This window comes from Mauremys reevesii, linkage group 12, assembly GCF_016161935.1.
Source record: "Mauremys reevesii isolate NIE-2019 linkage group 12, ASM1616193v1, whole genome shotgun sequence".
Lineage (NCBI taxonomy): Eukaryota > Metazoa > Chordata > Testudines > Geoemydidae > Mauremys > Mauremys reevesii.
Genome location: NC_052634.1, coordinates 33,402,214 through 33,422,146, shown reverse-complemented (window position 1 = coordinate 33,422,146; position 19,933 = coordinate 33,402,214). Strand labels below are relative to the sequence as shown.

At 48.0% G+C, this 19,933-nt stretch overlaps 2 protein-coding genes across 2 annotated transcripts in view; one reads left to right on the top strand and one right to left on the bottom strand.

Annotated features, from left to right (window-relative positions):
* The window catches only part of LOC120375536 (bone morphogenetic protein receptor type-1B-like), a 279,242-nt gene that overhangs the window by 130,902 nt on the left and 128,407 nt on the right, over positions 1-19,933 (bottom strand). The window lies entirely within an intron of this gene.
* LOC120375541 lies at positions 208-3,642 on the top strand. The gene is made up of 2 exons (XM_039496242.1): positions 208-305; positions 1,671-3,642. The coding sequence occupies exons 1-2, from the start codon at positions 271-273 to the stop codon at positions 2,668-2,670; spliced, it is 1,035 nt and encodes a 344-aa protein (XP_039352176.1). The 5' UTR covers positions 208-270; the 3' UTR covers positions 2,671-3,642.

The window sequence follows — 19,933 nt, the reverse complement described above, 5'->3', positions numbered from 1 at the left end:
GGAGCCTGTGAGCAGAGCCAGGCTCCGGCCCCGCCCCCTGGCCCCAAATGTGGATAGGCCCCGCCCACACCCCAATAAACCTCACCCCGGAGAACCAGCAATGCCCCCATTTTCAGGCCTTGCCCTTCCCACAAAGGCCCCCTCCACGCCCGCAAGACACACTGCCCTATCGGCTCCAGGCCCCGCCCCTTTCCCCGATGACCACGGCCCCCTCCAGCCCCGCCCTGTGAGCGCGTTTCTGCTGCGTGCGGAGCTGCGACAGCAGCGACCATGGAGAAGCCGAGCGAGGCCACCCAGAGCGCGGGGTGAGGGGCGGGGTCAGGGGCGGGGCGCTGCCCTCCCCTCCCCTCGCAAAGCCACCTATGGGCTCCTGCACCCAATAACCCCCGGTGCTCCATGGCCCCCCTCCAATCCATAGACCCCTGGCCTCCCATGGAGCAGCCCAGCCAGGCCCTCCAGTCCCTCCCGGGACCCCCCGCACCCATAACCCCCCACATCACCTATGGGACCCCCTGCACCCAATACCCCTCCAGTGCCCCATGAGAACCCCGAGCCAGGGAATCTTCAGTCCCTCCTGGGACACCACTCCACCCCATATACCCCCAGGTCAGCTATGGGACCCCCTGCACCCAATAACCCTCCAGTGCCCCATCAGAACCCCCAGCCAGGGAATCTTCAGTCCCTCCTGGGACACCACTCCACCCCATTTACCCCCAGGTCAGCTATGGGACCCCCTGCACCCAATACCCCTCCAGTGCCCCATGAGAACCCCGAGCCAGGGAATCTTCAGTCCCTCCTGGGACACCACTCCACCTCATATACCCCCAGGTCAGCTATAGGACCCCCTGCACCCAATAACCCTCCAGTGCCCCATGAGAACCCCAGCCAGGAAATCTTCAATTCCTTCCTTGACCCCCACTCTACCCCATAACCCTCCAGGTCACATATGGGACTCCCTGCACCCAGTACCCCTCCAGTGCCCCATGAGAACCCCCAGCCAGGGAATCTTCAGTCCCTCCTGGGACCCCCCCCCTCTACCCCATAAGCCCCCAGTCCCCAACAGGATCCCCTTCTCCACCACATAGACTCCCCTGACCATAGACCACAGGACCCCTCTCCAGCCCCATACAGCCCCAGCCAGGAACTCCCTGCCCTGCACAGGACCCCTCTTCCTCCATGCCATAGACCCCCCGACCATGGACCACCTACTCCCCATGAGACCCTCTCCTCCATCCCCAGAGACATTCCTGCCCCCCATCAGAATCCCCATCCAGCCCCATAGACCCCCTGCCCCACATGGGAACTCCCCTTCCAGCTTCATAGACTCTCCTCCTCCAGCCCCACCAAGCCAGGCCACATCCTCCCACAAACACCCCATCTGTCATCCCCCCTTAGTCAGGACCACCCTCCCCCACAGTCCCCACAGGGAAAGCCCATCCTATCCACACAGCCATCCCAAATCCTACACATACTCAGACTCTCGGCTTGCCCCACAAATACAGCCCCCCCCCAAATTCATATGCCCCACAATCCCCCATACAGACCACTGCCCCTTTCTCGACAGACACCCATTTCACCCCATAGACACATTCCCCCAGCTCCAGAATTCCCATCTGTTGGAGGGGGTGATATCACCCTCTCTATTACCCTCTTTTCTGTTCCCCCCACAGATCCCTGCAGCCCAGAGAGCCCAGCCCCGCAGGGTCACCCACCTCGGACCAGGCCATGGTGGAGACGATGCCCGTTCTGCCCTCCTACCCCATCCCCATCTCTGCCACACCTTGGACCCTGGATCACCCATCCAGGGGCCTTTTTTCCATCACAGTGCCTATCTGGCTGGATGCCCCCACCTTCCTGCTCAACCACACCCTCCTGGGGTCCTCCGTGGCCAGGAGCCAGATGCCCCTCTCTTATGGCCAAGGGCTACTGGTCACAGGCCATGGCGGAACTACGCCACATACAATAGGCTGCAGGTGCCATCCACAATACTGGTGCAGCCCCCAGTGGCCTTGTGCCAATCCTCTGCAGCCCAGTGGCACCCAGCCACCTTGGGTGGGGTTCTGTGGGTCTGGCCCCATGGGGCAGAGCAGCACTAGTTGTTCCCAAGAGGTATCCAGGGGCCGTGCCAACTGGCAGAACTCCTTTCCAAGATGGGATCCGCGTGGGTCTGCCTCGGCTGGGGGGAGAATCAGGGAACAGGGGGGCAGAAAGATTTTATTTGCCCTTCAGGGGGCTGGAAGCCATAGGGCAAGGTGGGCTCCACCCCATAGAAGGCAGGACTTGGGGGTTCATGGAATGGTCCAGGGCTCGGGTTATGCACCCAGGAAGCGGAACCAACATGGCCGCCCATGGGGCACCCCAGAGACCAAGAGATGGTCTAGCGGATGGCCAGAGAGACAGGGCTCTGGAGCAGAAGAAACTGAGCCAGCCAAAGCCACGGGGGAAGATTGTGAGGGGGATTACAAGGGGTCCGCCGCCCAAGGGAGTGTCTTGGAGGAAGCCACGTCTTCCCAACCAAACCTCCCAGCTTCCCAAGGAGAAGAATACTGGGAAAAGGAGTATGAAGAGTTCAGAGAGCCCCTGAAATCAGCACCAGCCGTTCCCCCTCCTCCAGAGGTGGCTTCGAAGGCTCCAACAGCTCCCCTCCAGGAGAAGACAACTCCCACCTAGCAAAGATAGCAGCTTTACCACCTAGCAAAGACAGCAGCTTCTACATCGATCTTGAGAACCTCTTCACTGACCTGCCCAAGAAGTCTAGCACCGTCTCAGATCCACACCTGAAGAGACAGCCCCCTGGGGACGCTGCCGAAAGTGGGATACGTCCCCCAGAAGAAGGAGGACAACATGGCCAAGTGTCTGTCAAGCTTGGTGAGTTTTCCCATCCAGGCATGTAGACCCTTTCTGCTCCACCATGGAGAACGAGGACAGATTGTGAGCCCTGGGCCATGGAAAGGCTCGTGTCTGTTCCTAAGCTGGTGGTTCTCCTGTTAAACTGCACCTCCATTGACAGCTCCACCAGCCTGCTGGGCTTAGCCCAAAGGCCCCAGCACTGGGCTGGGGACAGTTTCAGCCAAGCGTTGGTTTGTTAATAACCAAGTTCTTTCTCATCCTTCAGACCCTCCATCCATTCCTTGCCTTCTACTCACGATCCTCCATTCCCAACCTCTGTCTTTCTCTCTCCAAAGATTTTGACGTTGAATTAGGTTTAAAACTGGGACGTGCCTAAAAAACAAAAGCTAGATCCAGATTTCTGTTGTTTGTCTCTCTTAATTTGTTTCATTCCAAGATCTGGTTTAATAAAAACCCTAAATGCCAAACCCAAATCCCATATATTCTCCCCTAGCAGAGTGCCAGTTCATGGGGGTTTGTATCATTTAGTTAGTAACTCTAAGGTTTGCTTTTCTGTCCAGGTTAGAAAATGAAGCTCAAATGTGTGTCCCGTATTCTGCTAATTTACAATGTGGTTTATGGCTTTATAAATCCCCCAGATGGCAAATACTTAGCATGTGCTTAGCGGACGTGTTACCCAGGGCACTCAAGTTAACTGCTGCCTAATTTTTCAAGATGAGGGCCTACATTTTTAACCTTGGAGATCTGGGGATTAGTCCTAGGTTTAAAACCCACCCCAAATATCCCATGTATTTTACCAATCTCCCCACCCCATCCCTGATTTTGTATCATCACATTTGGAATTTCTCAAGATTTGTGGTTTTCTTTCTAGGTTAAAAAAAAACACCCAAAGAACCAGGGTATTTTGAAGTCTTACTACAGTTGCTCACCTGACAGTGTTAAGTTGTGCTTGCAAATACAGTTGGATTTTGAGTTGTTTGAACAAGTTGAAACGTTTCTCTGTTTGGCAATGTTTGTCTCTGGGGTGATTTAACACTTTGAATTCAGCTCTCTGTATCAGTCTGTATTGACCTGCTAGCTACACCAGAAATCAGAGCATAAAGTGGAGGGTTTGACTGATTGCTAAACTATAGATGTTAGACATGCAATACAGTTTCTCTTGACTGTATGGAGATTTAAAAAGTGAATTTAATTCATCACACATGCTGTATATGTCGTATCTACAATGTAACTTCTGTGCACTACAAAGGAAAAAAAATGTGAATGTAACTTACTACATTTATGGTTTATCAATCATTCAAATCGCCCGTTTTCACCTCTGTGTATACCAGAGAAATGTTATTGCACTTAGAACGACATAGAGGTTAAATTTCAATATGATTGGTTGCATATGACATACAGATGTAACAACAGAAATTTGCTAGTTTAATCTATATAGCCCAGACGTTATATTGCATATGATAAATATAAAGAGAGAGAGCACAGAAAAATTGTATTGCTGCTATCTATATGAAAAATAATTCTACCTAAAACCATTTCTGTGCCATGTGTAGAGATTAAAATAGTGAATTTGAATTATTGCATATATATATTTATTTTTGTATTATTGCATATGTACCCCAGACAAATTATATTGCACATAGAACTATATCTTGTGATATGTATAAATTAAAATGTTAATATGACTTATTGCAAATATGACATAGATGCATTAATAGAATAAAATGGTGAATTTCTGTCTAGTATATACATTATATCACATATATGATATATCTGGCACAGAAATTATATTGCTATGATCTCAATATATATGCAATATAATTTCTGTGCTATGTAGAGATTAAAAAAGGTGAATTTGACCTATACATAGACATATTGCATATATTATTTGCATATTATGATATCGTATATCTGCAATCAAATTTACCATTTGAATATATATGTGTATCTTGAGCAATAAGTAAATTAACTGTTTAACTCCTTGTATAGTGGAGAGAAATTATACTGCATATGTGAATATATATTCCAGCAATGGCGTCTGACCTCACAAAGAATGATTCATCAAAGATCCGTGTGTATGAACACCAGGGAGCATTATTATTGGATTATGGCTTGGGGGGTTATCTTTAACAGAGGCCGTGAGGTATTGAGAGCAAAAGATGCTTTCAGATTCATCATGAAACCTGTCCCTTTTGAAATCCAAAGAGCAAAGCGTCACCCTTTGGTTACGGTGTTTGGCGATTTTTTTTTTAAAAAGCATTGGGCTTACGTGTGTGGTTTACCTCAAGAAACAGCCTCAGATCTTCAGAGCAAAAGCCCAAGAGTTGAATTGGGTGTTTTGTCTTGAAAGGGGACCAGTGTCGGATCTCTCAGGATGGGAGACGGGGACCACAGTGGGACCCCCAGGATGTGAATATCGGCTATGTCCCAAGGAGGCTTCATAATAACTGTAACTGAATGTAACTTAGGACCGGTTGGTGTTTGTCGAGTTCTCTGCAGTTGTGAATAAAGGTTTTGTTCGTATTTCAGCTGGGTTGTGGTTTGAGGGATTCTATTTTGGTGGGACTTTACTTGGAGGATTTGGGAAAGTTAAAGGATTGGAGAATGGGACATGGGGCCTTTCTCCTCTAGGGGGCACTGGCTCTGATCCAGCCCCAGGATGGGGCCTGGCTGGCTCAGGGGTGCCGGAACTGAGGTGAAAAACGGCCTGTATTTTCAACAGGCCAGTTCCTATAGAAGCAGCAGTAGACTTTCTTGGAGTGCTGGCTCCTACGTAGCCCGTCACTGAGCTGTTGTCTCTGAGTAGCAGGGAGAAGCACAAGTGTTTGGGATCAAATTAGCACCATACAGGGAAAATTGAAGGGTATCAGGAGGGGCTCTGTGCCTGACTCCAGAGGGGCTGCATCTCAGCACCAGGTGAGGGATCCCAGTATAAACTGCCTCCACCCCAGAAGTGGCTGACTCTCAGCACCAAGAGAGAGAACTCTGTATGAAACCTGGACACCTTTCTCCACCACGCTGCCAGGGATGCCCCTGTCTGGCCACACAAGGCTCTCAATGGAACTGACTGAGTTATCAGGTTGTATTGAGCCTCCCTGGGGGCAGGATTGCTGGAACTGCAGTTCCAGGCTTTCTCAAACCACCTGCTCCCTGCCATGCCCACCCCCACCCCCTGGGGGCGTTAAGTCCTTGTAGTGGGTGCTTTACATCTGTGGGAGCTACAATTTAGTGCAGATGCTTACAGAGTTAGGTCGACACTGGGGCGGCTCTAGTCATTTTGCCGCTCCAAGCACGGCAGGCAGGCTGCCTTCGGCAGCTTCCTGCGGAGGGTCCGCTGATCCCGCAGCTTCATCCCGGGGTGGTGGTTGGGGGGGCGGTGAGGGGACAAGGAGCAGCATGGGTTGGGGATTCTGAGGGGAACAGTCTGGGGGCAGGAAGTGGGTGGGGTCAGTTGGGGGCAGGGCCAGGCTGTTTGGGGAGGCACAGCCTTCCCTACCCTAAAGCTCATTCAGCAGTCTGAGGCTTGCAGACAGCTATTTAACACAAAGAGACAAGCTGTTATCTTTTCCCTTAGGGCTGCCATCCCTTTCACTTCTCAAATGCCAAATTATAGTCTACATTTAATTTCAGTGCCATAGGGAGATTCATGTCAGGGGAGGGTAGCGTCATTTCAAAATAGCCACTTTAGATTAACAGAGATAGAGCCAGGAGAGCCACGGGGAGGGATCACATGAGACGAGCAATATCCTACACCACGAACCTCCTTCTCTACACTATTATAAATGCTGAGGGCAAAGTGGGGTTTGAGGTGGAGGCTGACAGCTCGCAACCCCCAGTAATAACCTCGTGACCCCCTGAGGGGTCCTGACCCCCAGTTTGAGAACCCCTGGGTTAATTTAATTTTAGCACCCTGTGTCCATTCACATGCATGTGCTATTTTGAGCATTTCAGTTTTCACAACATAGGCTCATCCCAGATTCTGGAACAAGCTCACATGCTCAGTTCATGGAGTATGTACATAAGCTATACTAAAGACAAACCCACAGTAACCGTCTCCAGTTTGTGAGGGACCCCATGGAGCCAGTCTCTAGGAAACAGATAAATGCATGGAGGTTAAGTCCATTAATGGCTATTAGCCAGGCGGGGTAAGGAATGGTGTCCCTAGCCTCTGTCAGAGGGTGGAGATGGATGGCAGGAGAGAGATCACTTGATCATTACCTGTTAGATTCACTCCCTCTGGGGCACTTCGCATTGGCCACTGTCAGTAGACAGGACACTGGGCTGGATGGACTTTTGGTCTGACCCGGTACGGCCATTCTTATGTTCTTACATTCTAACCTAAATGCTCCCAAAGTTAGGGAGACAGATATGAGTCAAGGAAGCCAGCAGAGTATCAGAAACCTGGAAAAATCTCTGCCTGGATGGGCTCAGGTGTTTGGTCACAAGCTGAGGTGGTTCAAAAGTTTTGGATTTTTTTTAAGCAGATTTTTTTTATTGTTTCTTTAAACAATCAAATAGCAAATATTTGACCACACACTTCTGAAACCCCAAACCATGTTCAGGTTTTGGCAGACTTATTTCAGGTTTTCAATTAAAAAAACATAAATTTTGAAGGAAAGCAGACATTGTCCATGATTTTTTCTGCTTTTAAAACCACCCTAGTTTTCGATCCAAAAAAAGGTTTGACGGAAAATATTTGTCCAACCCCTTTAATGAGCTTTAGTGCCTTTTAGCTCTAGCTGATGCTGAGAACCAGTGATACCTTGTAAAGGTGACTTGAAAAGAAGTTTTCTCAAAACTGGGTTTGTGCTGAGATGCAGAAGGTTTTTAAATGTTTATTTTTCCCAGGGCCACCCCAGGAGGGGGGGCAAGTGGGGCAATTTGCCCCGGGGCCGCAGAGGCCCCCACAAGAATATAGTATTTTATAGCATTGCAACATTTTTTTATGGAAGGGACCCCCAAAATTGCTTTGCCCCAGGGCCCCTGAATCCTTTGGGTGGCCCTGCTCCCCTCTTCCACTCCTTGTAGGCTTTCTGCTTGTTCTTAATCAGTCTAGGAATTGGGAGGTCTGTGCCTTTAAGAACCCAGCCCCACGAACTCTGGGGCTGACAAGCAGGTGATATGGTAACTCAGTCTCCATGCCTGTTCAATCCTCTGCCTTTATACTGATGTCACCAACAAGGGTATCAGCGGTGTTTTCTTTGTGATGTGGACATCTTTTCACACCCAGCGCTGAGACTATCAAACTAATGTCCGGTAACTCTTCAGACAGCCCCCAGATTATAACTTTTAGCAGGGAAAGCAGCGGGCAATAGTAGTGTTGGCACATCGGGTAGCAGCTCCCAAGGGGGTTTCTGTGATCCAACCCGTCACAGTGGCCCTGGCTGCTGACTGCCAGGAAGCTGCTGCTGCCTCCACTTCTGGATTGAGTAATGTGGCTTATGCCAATGAAATGAGAGATTTGGTAGATAAGTGGGTGTGGGGGAAAGGCACTGGAAGCTTTAAAGGGATTTGTGATGTGGTTACTCAGGAACAATTCCTGAATATGTGCAGTGATGATGTAAAACAGTATTTGTGGGTGTAACCGGGTCAACTCACCCCTGCGGCGCCTCCTGCTGGTGACTCATGGAATTTGCTCCGTCCAGCACCGGAGCGCCCTCTGCAGGCCAGTGATCCACCTCTTCGTCTGGCCCCCGTGTCCCTCCCTGGACCCGGTGCCCCTTTCTCTGGGGTGCTGCCCCCTGACAATAACCCCCATCTCTCTGGGTCTCCCCACCTTAGGTAACCCTCACCCTCTATCCCTACCTTGCCTCAGTGTATGGCTACTGCCAGTCATTGTCTAGCCCCCCACTCTGGGCAGACTGCAGTCTCAGCCAACTCATCCCTGGCAAGGAGGGTTTGGACCTGCTGCTTTGTCCTACCCCTGGGCCGCCCTCTGCGACCCACAGTACCTATCGGCCCACTCCTAGGCCGCAGCCTGGGACTTTCTAGGCTGGAGCTCCCCAGCTCCTCAGCCTTCCCCAGCCCAGCTGCACTCAGGTACCTGGTCTCTCTTTCCCAGCAGCTAGGCCCATCTCTCTTTGAAGGCAGAAGAGAGACTGTCTGGGCTCCTGGCTTCCCTGCCTTTTATAAGGCCCTGCTCCTCAGTTTGGGGCGTGGCCCCCAGCTGCAGCCACTTCCCCAATCAGCTCAGCTCTGTCAGGCCACATTTTAAACCCCTTAAAACCCCGGAGCAGGGTCCACCCTGCTACAGTGGGCCAAAAAGGTGGATGCAGTGGGTGAATTAGCTGGGCTTGCAGACTCTTCTGAGCAAGCTGTTATGGAAAATTAGCCACACGGTTGATTTTAGATCAGACAGCCTGAGGTACCTTTATTGTTATACAAGCATGCATGCAGGGAGGGACAGCGTAACCCCATGCAACAGGTGGCCGCCCTCCTGGCAATAGATTTTCACCAAGCTTATAAAGGCTAAAACCGCAAATCAACATTTACTAACATTCCCTTATTTGGGATTATCAATAGCAAATTAAGCAAGCTAACTCAGTACTTTTCCATATTTGGTTTTTCCTGTTATTGTTCTTTGGCGGTTTTCATTGGTGGTCTGCCTGCCTTAAGACCCCCTCCTTTGCGGTTGCATTGGATAAGGCTCTTGTCGCATTCTGAGCTGGTACATATGGGCCCTCTTTGTTCCTTCCCTCAGTTCCCCTTTCTCTGGTCTCCTCCCCCCCCCCCATACCCCTTGTACAGTTTTGCAGAAGTTATAAACCTTTTGCTTTTATATGGCAATTACTTTAGCTATTGCTTTTGGGCCTAATAAGGCAAGGGGTTAAGGCCTGCAAAATCACGCCAAGCAGCAGGTGGTGGTGGGGCGGGGGGCAATTCTTCCCTATCAAAGCACAAGCTGCAGTCAAACCTAAAGCACTGGCAGAGGGGTCCAGGGTTGGGGGAAAGCAGAATCACCGTTTTGCCCCTGGGAAGAAGGAGGCTGGGCGGTCACCTCCCCATTCCCCTGGTACTGGTCCCAAATTTCCTGTGCAAGCAGAGGAGCCCAAGAGGTGCTAGCATTGTAAGTCCACTGAGCACCTGAAGAATAAGTGTCCCATGCTGAGTGGGAACAAGCAGCAAGTAACACATGAAGCTGCTGCTTCTCAGAGCCCAGCTGCTGCCTCTTTCCACACAGGATTTGTAAAGCTTGCTTCCACACAACCAAGCAATGAGCATGTGCATGCTGTTAAAATTAATGGTGACGTGCTTCTGGGATTGAGGGACACGGGTGCTGAGATTCCCGTGGTCAGAAGGGACCTGATCCAGGAGAAGGATTCGTTGCCAGGTAAAATGGCAGAATTAGAGCTGGTTGGGGGTTACAAAGTCCTTGCACCTTTAGCTAAGGTGCACATGCAAACTCGGGATTTGCAGGCTGAACTGACTGTTGCAACGGTGGCGCACAATTTTGCACCATTTCTACTTGGGAATGATTTCTTCAGTGTGGCAGAATCTGTCCCAGGGTTGGTTAGCAGGGAGCAGGAATCCTGTGGTAACAGCCCCGGGGGAGGGGGGCTGTTGAAATCACAGGGACTGCTGGGGGAATAGAAGGGTGTCTTTTAGATTCCTCTGCAGCAGTAAAGGATGCAGCTTTGGGGGCAGGGATGGTTGTGGCCAGTTCCTGCAGCCCGGGGGCTCCAGGCAAGTTCCAGAGCGAGGGGCGGGACAAAGCCAGCTCCTATCCCGTAATCATCTCCCCAGGGGAGGGAGATGTACCACCTTGTAACAAGGAGGCCACCCCAGCTGCTGACTGCCAGGAAGTTGCAGGTCAGCAGTGGGCAGGGCCTGCCCTGGGGTGCACAGACATGTATCCTGAAGGTGGGGGTTGGGGTCCTGGTGATAGCTGTGTTGCCGGCCCAAAAAAGGCCTGAGGCAGCAAACAGTGGTTCGTTGCCCGGTGTGCGTCGCACTAATTATCACACCAGGGTGGAGAATGCAGAAAAAGTTTATTTGAGCTCAAGTAAGGTGCCAGGGAGGTATTTACAACCTCAAATCCTGCACACAGAGATACAAGCTGTGTGTCCCTTCTTATACATGATTTCAACAAGGCATTCTCATTACCCCCCATTGCCCACTCACCCCCCTTCTCCCTTCTAGTCCCCTCCCATATAATAGGCACTTTGTATAGTTAACAATTACATCAAACAGATTAAATCATCCTTGACAGCAAACAATTTATCTCATAACTTTTCAAGGCTGTTACCTTGGTTTACTTCTGAATTTATTACCTTGTCCCTCCTCCCCTCTTTCTAAACTAAACAGGAGATAGTAAAAGGGGCCCTATCTTCTGGTGTCTTACACTGATAAGGAGCAGTTACACATTCCATTCTAAATGCTGACTTAGGAATTCAACTAGAGTTTAACATAAAGGGACTCTTAGACCAGCATAAAATAACTTTGGTCCATTCAGGCCTGGTACAGAAAAGCTTCATTAACACTGTGTTTTTCTACCCTCCTGAGTTATCTAGGGATATGCCTAATGGCACCAACAATCCCCCCCTTTGAGAATACTCAACAAACATTTGGCTGAGTTTTCTCATACTTTGAAGACAAAAACAACAATTAAACTCTAGGGAGCTGGGGTATTCAGTTCCACATTCATCCTCCCTATGGACCCGGTAGGATTCGGTATGTGGAAGCCCACACCCACCCTAACCGGTCCACATGCCTGGAAGGAGTATTGTGAATGTCCATACTTCCATCCAGAAAGTGTCCAAGTATGTCATCCCCCTGACCACAGATCAGATGGTTCCTGATAGTCTGTAAGGGCAGTGGGCCAAGTCTGGTGCTCAAGATCCATCTAAATATACCAGATCCCACTGCAATACCTTCCCAGTCTCAGTGATTCTCAATACCATCTCTGTCAGCAACTTCTGGGTCATAGAACTAAGGGTGGAAATGACATGTAACCCACCAACTCCAGCTTGTATTCGGGATAGCTGAGCTTTAAAAATAAGGCTAGTGGCCTTTTTCTAGGTGGCCCAATTTCTTATCATGTTCCCAGCTTTTAAGAATATTTCAAATGGTTGCTATATTATTGGCCTGAGTCCACAGAGATCTGGTCAATTCCCTCTTCTTGCAGAGGAAACAATCTAGGCTCTCTGTTGTACTAATCTAATGGCAGCCCCTTGTGAGCAATACATGCTGGAGGATTTATCCAAAACACAGGGTGCAGCCTGTAGAATAAACCCCAAAATCTAATCAATACCACAGTCTCAAACAGGGTCCCACAGATTTCTTCCTGCCAGTGTATAATTCTTGGTTTCTACACCAGGGTCAGTCCTTAATGTCCTTTTGGTCAGGAAATCCTGGATTCTGACACTGCACAACGCTGTTGGTGGTCACCAGGACTTAATAAGGGTCTTTCCAGCATAGAGCCAAAACAGTCTTTCGCTGGTGGAGCTTTACATCAATCCAGTTTCCTGGTTCCAAGAAGTGGCAGGCCTCCTAGGGTCTTTATGTAGTTTGTCTTTACCTGTGAAAAAAAGAAACCTAACACATTTCATGAGTGCCTGTCAACGATTTGCAGACTCTACAGCTGTGTGGGCACATTTAATTAAGCCCCCCTTGTCTTGGTTGTTAGCTAAGTCTTAGCTGAGAGCAGTGTCCTGAAATGGGGCTAATGCCCTATCTTTAAACTCAGCATGTTAGCTATTTTTCCCCAGTTAACTCGTTCTTCTTCCTTTGTCCTGTCTGGCTTCTTTTAACCTACAAAGGAAACTTAGCCTTCACTTATACATCTTTTTCTAACAATGAACACATATACATTGCCTTTATACAGTACATTAGTCTTATTATTTAAAGTTTGTCACATCTATCCTTTTACTAAAATAACTTTTTCCAGAGCTTTGGGACAACAAGTTAGGACAAGCACACCCACTTTAACGAGTTTATTTCATAGAGCCTCTAGTCCAATAGTTTCCCACCATCCCCAGCCCTCTGGCTAGAAATCTGAGATAGCCAGAAGGATCCAAATACAATATGGGGAGTGGGTTAACTTTCCATATCCTTGCTTCCAAAAACTATTAGTATGCAAGTTTTACTAACAATTTTCAATTAAAAGATTTGGCCAATAAAGTTTCTCTTTCTCTTACTTAAGGAGATGTATTAGACTTTAGTATATCACATTTTTCCCAATTTATCCAAGCACTTTGTATTCCAAGTTGAACAAAACAAGTATCTGTATTCCAATCCAGACTATCCCATAAACAAAATAATTTTGGCCACAAGACAGAACATAAAACACAAAACATAATTTTTACTGTGCCATCAAAGGCATGGTATGTTGAATGCTGTTCAGCTAGCATCAGTTTTCTCTGATTATCTGAAAGACAAAAACAGAAGTCTACCCTTTCTGGGCAATCAATCATCACTGAAAATATACAAGTACCTTAGTTGATCTCAGGCAAAACAGGGGAATTACCCCATATTTTCATATATATATGTTTCATAGGCAGCTTAGGTCTCAGTGACTTCTACTTTATCAGTTAGATAACTTGCATCAATACAGATGCTTCCTGACTTGCTCTTTACTTTTAACTCCTGCTTTTAAACACTGAAAGAAAACATCACCACTTATAGTGCCTTTAGAACCTAATAAGATTTCAATTACATAGCACTATATACATTTTTTAGATAATTCAACTAAATGGGTCATAACCAAATGATTGCAATCTAATAATTTCTTTGCCTGAATTTATTTACAAACATTTCAAAGACACCAAGAATTTTTCTCTTTAGCATTTTTACAAAGTTCAACTGCTGTTCCCTCCAGCAACTATGGAGTTAACTTTTCACACTGCCTTAAAATCACTCACTTGTTTTCTCCAACAACCACTTTTCTCAACTTAAATCACTATTACAAGTATCCTCCTGGGTATTTGAAATCCCCATGTTTATACCTATGTACTCCTTTCTTCTACTAGACCCTCAAAAGTTTCCAACCCGTTTTCCAATCTCTCCGTCTGTTGCTTGCCTGCCTGGGCCCGATCCTTCTTTTCTAGCTGAACCGTTCTTTCCCTAGACACCAATTTGCTCCACTGCCAGTTTTAACTAAGGGGGGGTTGGTTTCTCAATTAGCCCCCACCCTTCTGGTCCTTTTCCATAAAACATTTGAACTCACAAGACTACCCGAGTCCTCCCTTGTGAGGCTTGCCACCTGGGCAAAACACATGGCCCACTGGTGTTTAATCATTTAATTTCCCTTTATAGCAAACACACTGCTATTACGGTGTATGCTGAGCACAAATAGTTAAATTTTGGCAAGTCCCTGAAGGACTGGTACTTGCTTAGCCAGGGCTTCCTTTTCTAACTGGAAATCCTGTCTCAAAGCCTGCAACTTGCCCTGAGCGCAGGTTTGAGTTGCTGTCTGGGTCATGATCTATGCTCTTAATTGCTCAATTCTAGTTATCAAGTACATATTTGTTCTTTTTCTCCAACTACTCTATTGCCCAGTCCTGCTGCAACTGGGGGTAGAACCCCTTTCCAGTTCTCAGACTTACTGCAGCTGAGAGTAGGCTCATCTTTAATTATGCAATCCTCAACATATAACACCAATAGTACCAAACAAAAGAAACTCAACATAACAAAGGTAAAACAGATAAATGGTGTAAATTCTATAGGGCTCCCCCATTCTCAATTACTCACCAAACTGTGACAAATCTGTTACCAATTTATCTGTTGCAGGACGTTGGGGGAGGACAAAACACACCATATAACCAAACCCCAAAGCTTCCCCAAGCCTTAAGCCACTTTAATACTCACACATATCCAGACTGACCACGTCTGTATATAACATTCAGAGAAGGGGAATAGGTGGACGGGAGATTATTCTGTATACAGCTTATCCAATATTTCCAACATGCTTCCACTCTTGGGAGAGCTGTTCTTTTACACCCTGGAATCTCCTGCAGTGTCTCTTTCAGAGATTCAGGTCACCAAGCCATACCAACTCTGGGATTGCAAAGACTGTTAAATCTCACTGAACAGTTAAGCTTTGCAAATGCAATCTCAGTTCTGTAACTTATATTACCTTTAATTTACCTCTGTCTATATTTTCCCACAGCCAGCTGGGGATAAAAGCAGTTTTTCTTTGTACTTAACATAGTCTGACCTAATACACAGAGCAGCTCTCCTTATCTCTGGGCTTAGCTGAGTTTCAAATTAACCCATTCCTAGACGAATTGCTCACACCGTGTCAGAGGCTTTTCCTTTGGTAATTAAAAGCTCCTCTGAGATATATGATCTTATCTAGATTGAAGATACCTTCTAATGGACATTGTTTAGATGGATTTTCACGCGTGTAAAGATTCCAATTCTCTAAATACCTGCAGGTTTCAGGACCATAATGTACGTACATGTACTATGCTGGGGTACCCTTAGGGGGTGAGGTAGAATGTTTAGACTGTCCCTTCCCCCATTTTCCACTTACACACACAAAGAGGGGGGCCCTGTCCGCGCTAGCGGCTCATAAACTAAGAATCTCTCCCTACAGGGGTGGGGAGGGAAGATGGGTTCACACATTCCTAGACCCAGGCAGCTTCCTCGCCGGACGATGCCAGGCTGAGTCAGCCCACCGTGGGTCGGATCTCCTAAAGATCCACTAATTACTGGGCTTGCGTTAGACTAGTCCTGATCATTAGCATTTGCTTCACAGGTTAATCTGGGCGTCTTCCAGTAACAGACACTCACACTGGTATACACACACACACACACACACACACACCAAGACCATTATTCCCACGGACAATCCTCCTCCCAATGCAGCTCTGGGGCATATGATGGGGGATTTTTACAAGAGCTCTCTATACAAACAGTTTCAAAAGCTACCCATTCGCTAACAAAACAAAAGTAATTGAAGGATCATGTTGTAATTAAGTGATCCTTCTGGTGGCCACCTTTCCTGGCTCTCTAGTTGATATTGAAGCCAGTCTACTGTACAGAACCTTTTTAGTTTACCCTTAATCATTGGATCCAAACCAAACACTTTCCAATTTGCTAGAATGCATTCTGGGGGCATACACCGTGCCCTGCCTGTATTCTATCCCTGCCCCATACCTATGGGAAGACACTGGGCGTCCCCAGGTCTTAACAGGCAAACAAAAGGTTAACAGCACTGAACTGTTCCTACCTTTTCCACAGGACCGGTTCCTCACCGTCGCCCGCAGCTGCTTCTCCACTATCTGAGTGCGTTGCACCGTTGTGCCTTCCAAGGTCGGTCTGACACGTCCCTGCCGAGGCCCCCGGTAAAAGCACCGGTGCGCGCTGGGCATCGGCTGTGACTGTCGTCCACCGGCCATTGGAGGAGTCCGGGCAAGGCATAATTTTGCCTCGAGCCCACCCAGGGACGCCAAGACTGTTGCCGGCCCAAAAAGGCCTGAGGCAGCAAACAGTGGTTCGTTGCCCGGTGTGCGTCGCACTAATTATCACACCAGGGTGGAGAATGCAGAAAAAGTTTATTTGAGCTCAAGTAAGGTGCCAGGGAGGTATTTACAACCTCAAATCCTGCACACAGAGATACAAGCTGTGTGTCCCTTCTTATACATGATTTCAACAAGGCATTCTCATTACCCCCCATTGCCCACTCACCCCCCTTCTCCCTTCTAGTCCCCTCCCATATAATAGGCACTTTGTATAGTTAACAATTACATCAAACAGATTAAATCATCCTTGACAGCAAACAATTTATCTCATAACTTTTCAAGGCTGTTACCTTGGTTTACTTCTGAATTTATTACCTTGTCCCTCCTCCCCTCTTTCTAAACTAAACAGGAGATAGTAAAAGGGGCCCTATCTTCTGGTGTCTTACACTGATAAGGAGCAGTTACACATTCCATTCTAAATGCTGACTTAGGAATTCAACTAGAGTTTAACATAAAGGGACTCTTAGACCAGCATAAAATAACTTTGGTCCATTCAGGCCTGGTACAGAAAAGCTTCATTAACACTGTGTTTTTCTACCCTCCTGAGTTATCTAGGGATATGCCTAATGGCACCAACAGCTGGGTAGCTGTGAGCCCACAGCTGGACCAGGATCACCTTCCCTTTTGGGGGACACAGGGGTGTCTGACCCAGAGGGGAGCCCAGCCAGAAGGGGAGGGAGGAGGTTCCGCCCACCTTTTGTAGGGAGGGACTTTCCCAGGAGGAGGAGGAAAAGTCTGCATTTAAAATGCCAGCCCCCTCTCCTGTGGATCAGGTTTTAAGGGAAACCGGGGGGTCAGGTCTCCTAGGACGGGGGGTGGTGGGTCCATCCAGCTGTCCTGTTGGGAACAGAAATTGGGGTGCCTAAAGGGGTCCAGAGCACCCCATTGAAAGATGTTGTTCTTGCTACACTTGTAAGAGATAAAACTCTCTCTCCAAGATTGGGGATGGGAGGAACTCTGCATGGGTGGAGCTTCACAAGTGTGTGGGGTTCAGCACAGAGAAATTCCAGAGGGAGGGGCTGAAATCAGGCATGGTTGCAATGCACCCTTTCCTTGCCAAAGCCCCAAACACAGGCCTGAATTAGAATCCTTCCCAAAGAGGCAGAAGAATCTGCATCAGAGTGTGTACCAGAGGGCACAGAGAACTGGGAAAATGCAACACACGCTAAACAAGTCAAACTGAGTGAACGAAGCCTGGCCAGCGTAGATTTGCTGTTAACCTTGTGCCTTTTGCTAATTCACCTATGGGATAAAACAAAGGAATTCATACTTCATAAAGCCTTTTACAATGTGGGGCATACCTGATTTGTGGAAGAAACTGTTGTACATGCTAGAGATGGTGACAAGACAGCCCCACAAGCATGCTAATTTTTAGCCTATACCTGGAAACAGACTGGAAGCTTGGCACAGCAGCAAAAGCACAACAGGCCCATGCTGCTGTGTAGAAGGGGAAACTGAGGCACACCGCCTCATTGCATTGGTGTCTAAATGCCAAGACACCTCCACTTTAACAGATATTGCTGTCTGTGTTCTGTTAGCAATACTACGCCCCGACCTGTTTTCAGGCCTCTGGGGACCAGGAACTCCAAAACTGACTGGGACACATGAATGACATCATATGGGTTAAAGGTACGGAAAAGGAGTGTGAGACACAAACAGCAACCCTCCCCTTTTGCAACTAGTTGTAGTTTCACTACACTGTGTCAGGGTTCCCTCCCCACTCTGAACTCTGGGGCAGAGTTGAGGGGACCCGCATGAAAGATCCCCTAAGCTTATTTCTACCAGCTTAGCTTAAAAACTTCCCCACGGCACAAATTCTTCCTTGCCCTTGGACGGTAAGCTGCCACCACCAAGTGAGTTAGACAAAGATTCAAGGAAAAGAACCACTTGGAGTTCCTGTTCCCCAAAGTATCCCCCCAAGTCCCTTCACCCCCTTTCCTGGGGAGGCTTGAGAATAATATCCTCACCGATTGGTACAATTTCCTCCCTAGGGCAATTCCTTCCACTAATATTCTGCTCTCCTGATATACCTCAGGCATGGGAGCCAGATCGCCAGCTGGTGGAAATCAGCATTGCATCCTAGCCCAGGGAGTGCTGTGCATTCAGGGACAGACCCAAACCCTGCTGAAGTCAATGGAAGTCTTAATGGGCTTTGCATAAGGCCCATACAGCAGTGGTTTTCAACCTTTTTTCATCTGCGGACCCCTAAAACATTTTAAATGGAGGTGCAGATCCCTTTGGAAAGCTTAGACAGTCTGCAGACCACAGGGGTCCATGGACAACAGGTGGAAAACCACCACCCTAGAGAGATCACGGTATCAGAGGAGAGATCTGAATGTGGATTGACAGGAGTACATTACAATTGTTCCCATTACAATTACTTTGTTACAAGAAATGGTAATTGGCTGGCATCTCATCCCTCCTGTAGCATGAGCTCTATCCTGTGATTGTAAGTGTGTGGGAGCTGGGATCATGTCTTTATGTCTGTGGGCACTAGTAAAGTAATAGAACTTAGAATAAAAGAGAAGAACTACATTGACAAATAGAATCATAGAATCTCAGGGTTGGAAGGGACCTCAGGAGGTATCTAGTCCAACCCCCTGCTCAAAGCAGGACCAAACCCAACTAAATCATCCCAGCCAGGGCTTTGTCAAGCCTGACCTTAAAAGCCTCCAAGGAAGGAGATTCCACCACCTCCCTAGGTAACCCATTCCAGTTCTTCACCACCCTACTAGTGAAAAAGGTTTTCCTAATGTCCAACCTAAACCTCCCCCTCTGCAACTTGAGACCATTACTCCTTGTTCTGTCATCTTCTACCACTGAGAACAGTCTAGATCCATCCTCTTTGGAACCCCCTTTCAGGTAGTTGAAAGCAACTATCAAATCCCCCCCTCATTCTTCTCTTCTGCAGGCTAAACAATACCAGTTCCCTCAGCCTCTCCTCATAAGTCATGTGTTCCAGCCCCCTACTCATTTTTGTTGCCCTCCGCTAGACTCTCTCCAATTTATCCACATCCTTCTTGTAGTGTGGGGCCCAAAACTGGACACAGTACTCCAAATGAGGCCTCACCAGTGCTGAGTAGAGGGGAATGATCACGTCCCTCGATCTGCTGGAAATGCCCCTACTTATACAACCCAAAATGCCATTAGCCTTCTTGGCAACAAGGGCACACTGTTGACTCATATTCAGCTTTTCGTCCACCGTAACCCCTAGGTCCTTTTCTGTAGAACTGCTGCCCAGCCATTCGGTCCCTAGTCTGTAGCAGTGCATGGGATTCTTCCGTCCTAAGTGCAGGACTCTGCACTTGTCCTTGTTGAACCTCATCATATTTCTTTTGGCCCAATCCTCTAATTTGTCTAGGTCCCTCTGTATCCTATCCCTGCCCTCCAGCGTATCAACCACTCCTCCCAGTTTAGTGTCTTCTGCAAACTTGCTAAGGGTGCAGTCCACACCATCCTCCAGATCGTTAATGAAGATATTGAATAAAACCGGCCCCAGCACCGACCCTTGGGGCACCCCACTTGATACCGGCTGCCAACTAGACATGGAACCATTGATCACTACCCGTTGAGCCCCACCATCTAGCCAGTTTTCTATCCACCTTACCGTCCATTCATCC

Excerpts from the sequence above, each read along its gene's own strand:
- LOC120375541 (XM_039496242.1), top strand. The coding sequence starts at position 271 with ATGGAGAAGCCGAGCGAGGCCACCCAGAGCGCGGG. Across the intron at positions 306-1,670 it reads GAGGCCACCCAGAGCGCGGG|ATCCCTGCAGCCCAGAGAGC; the intron begins GTGAGGGGCGGG and ends TTCCCCCCACAG.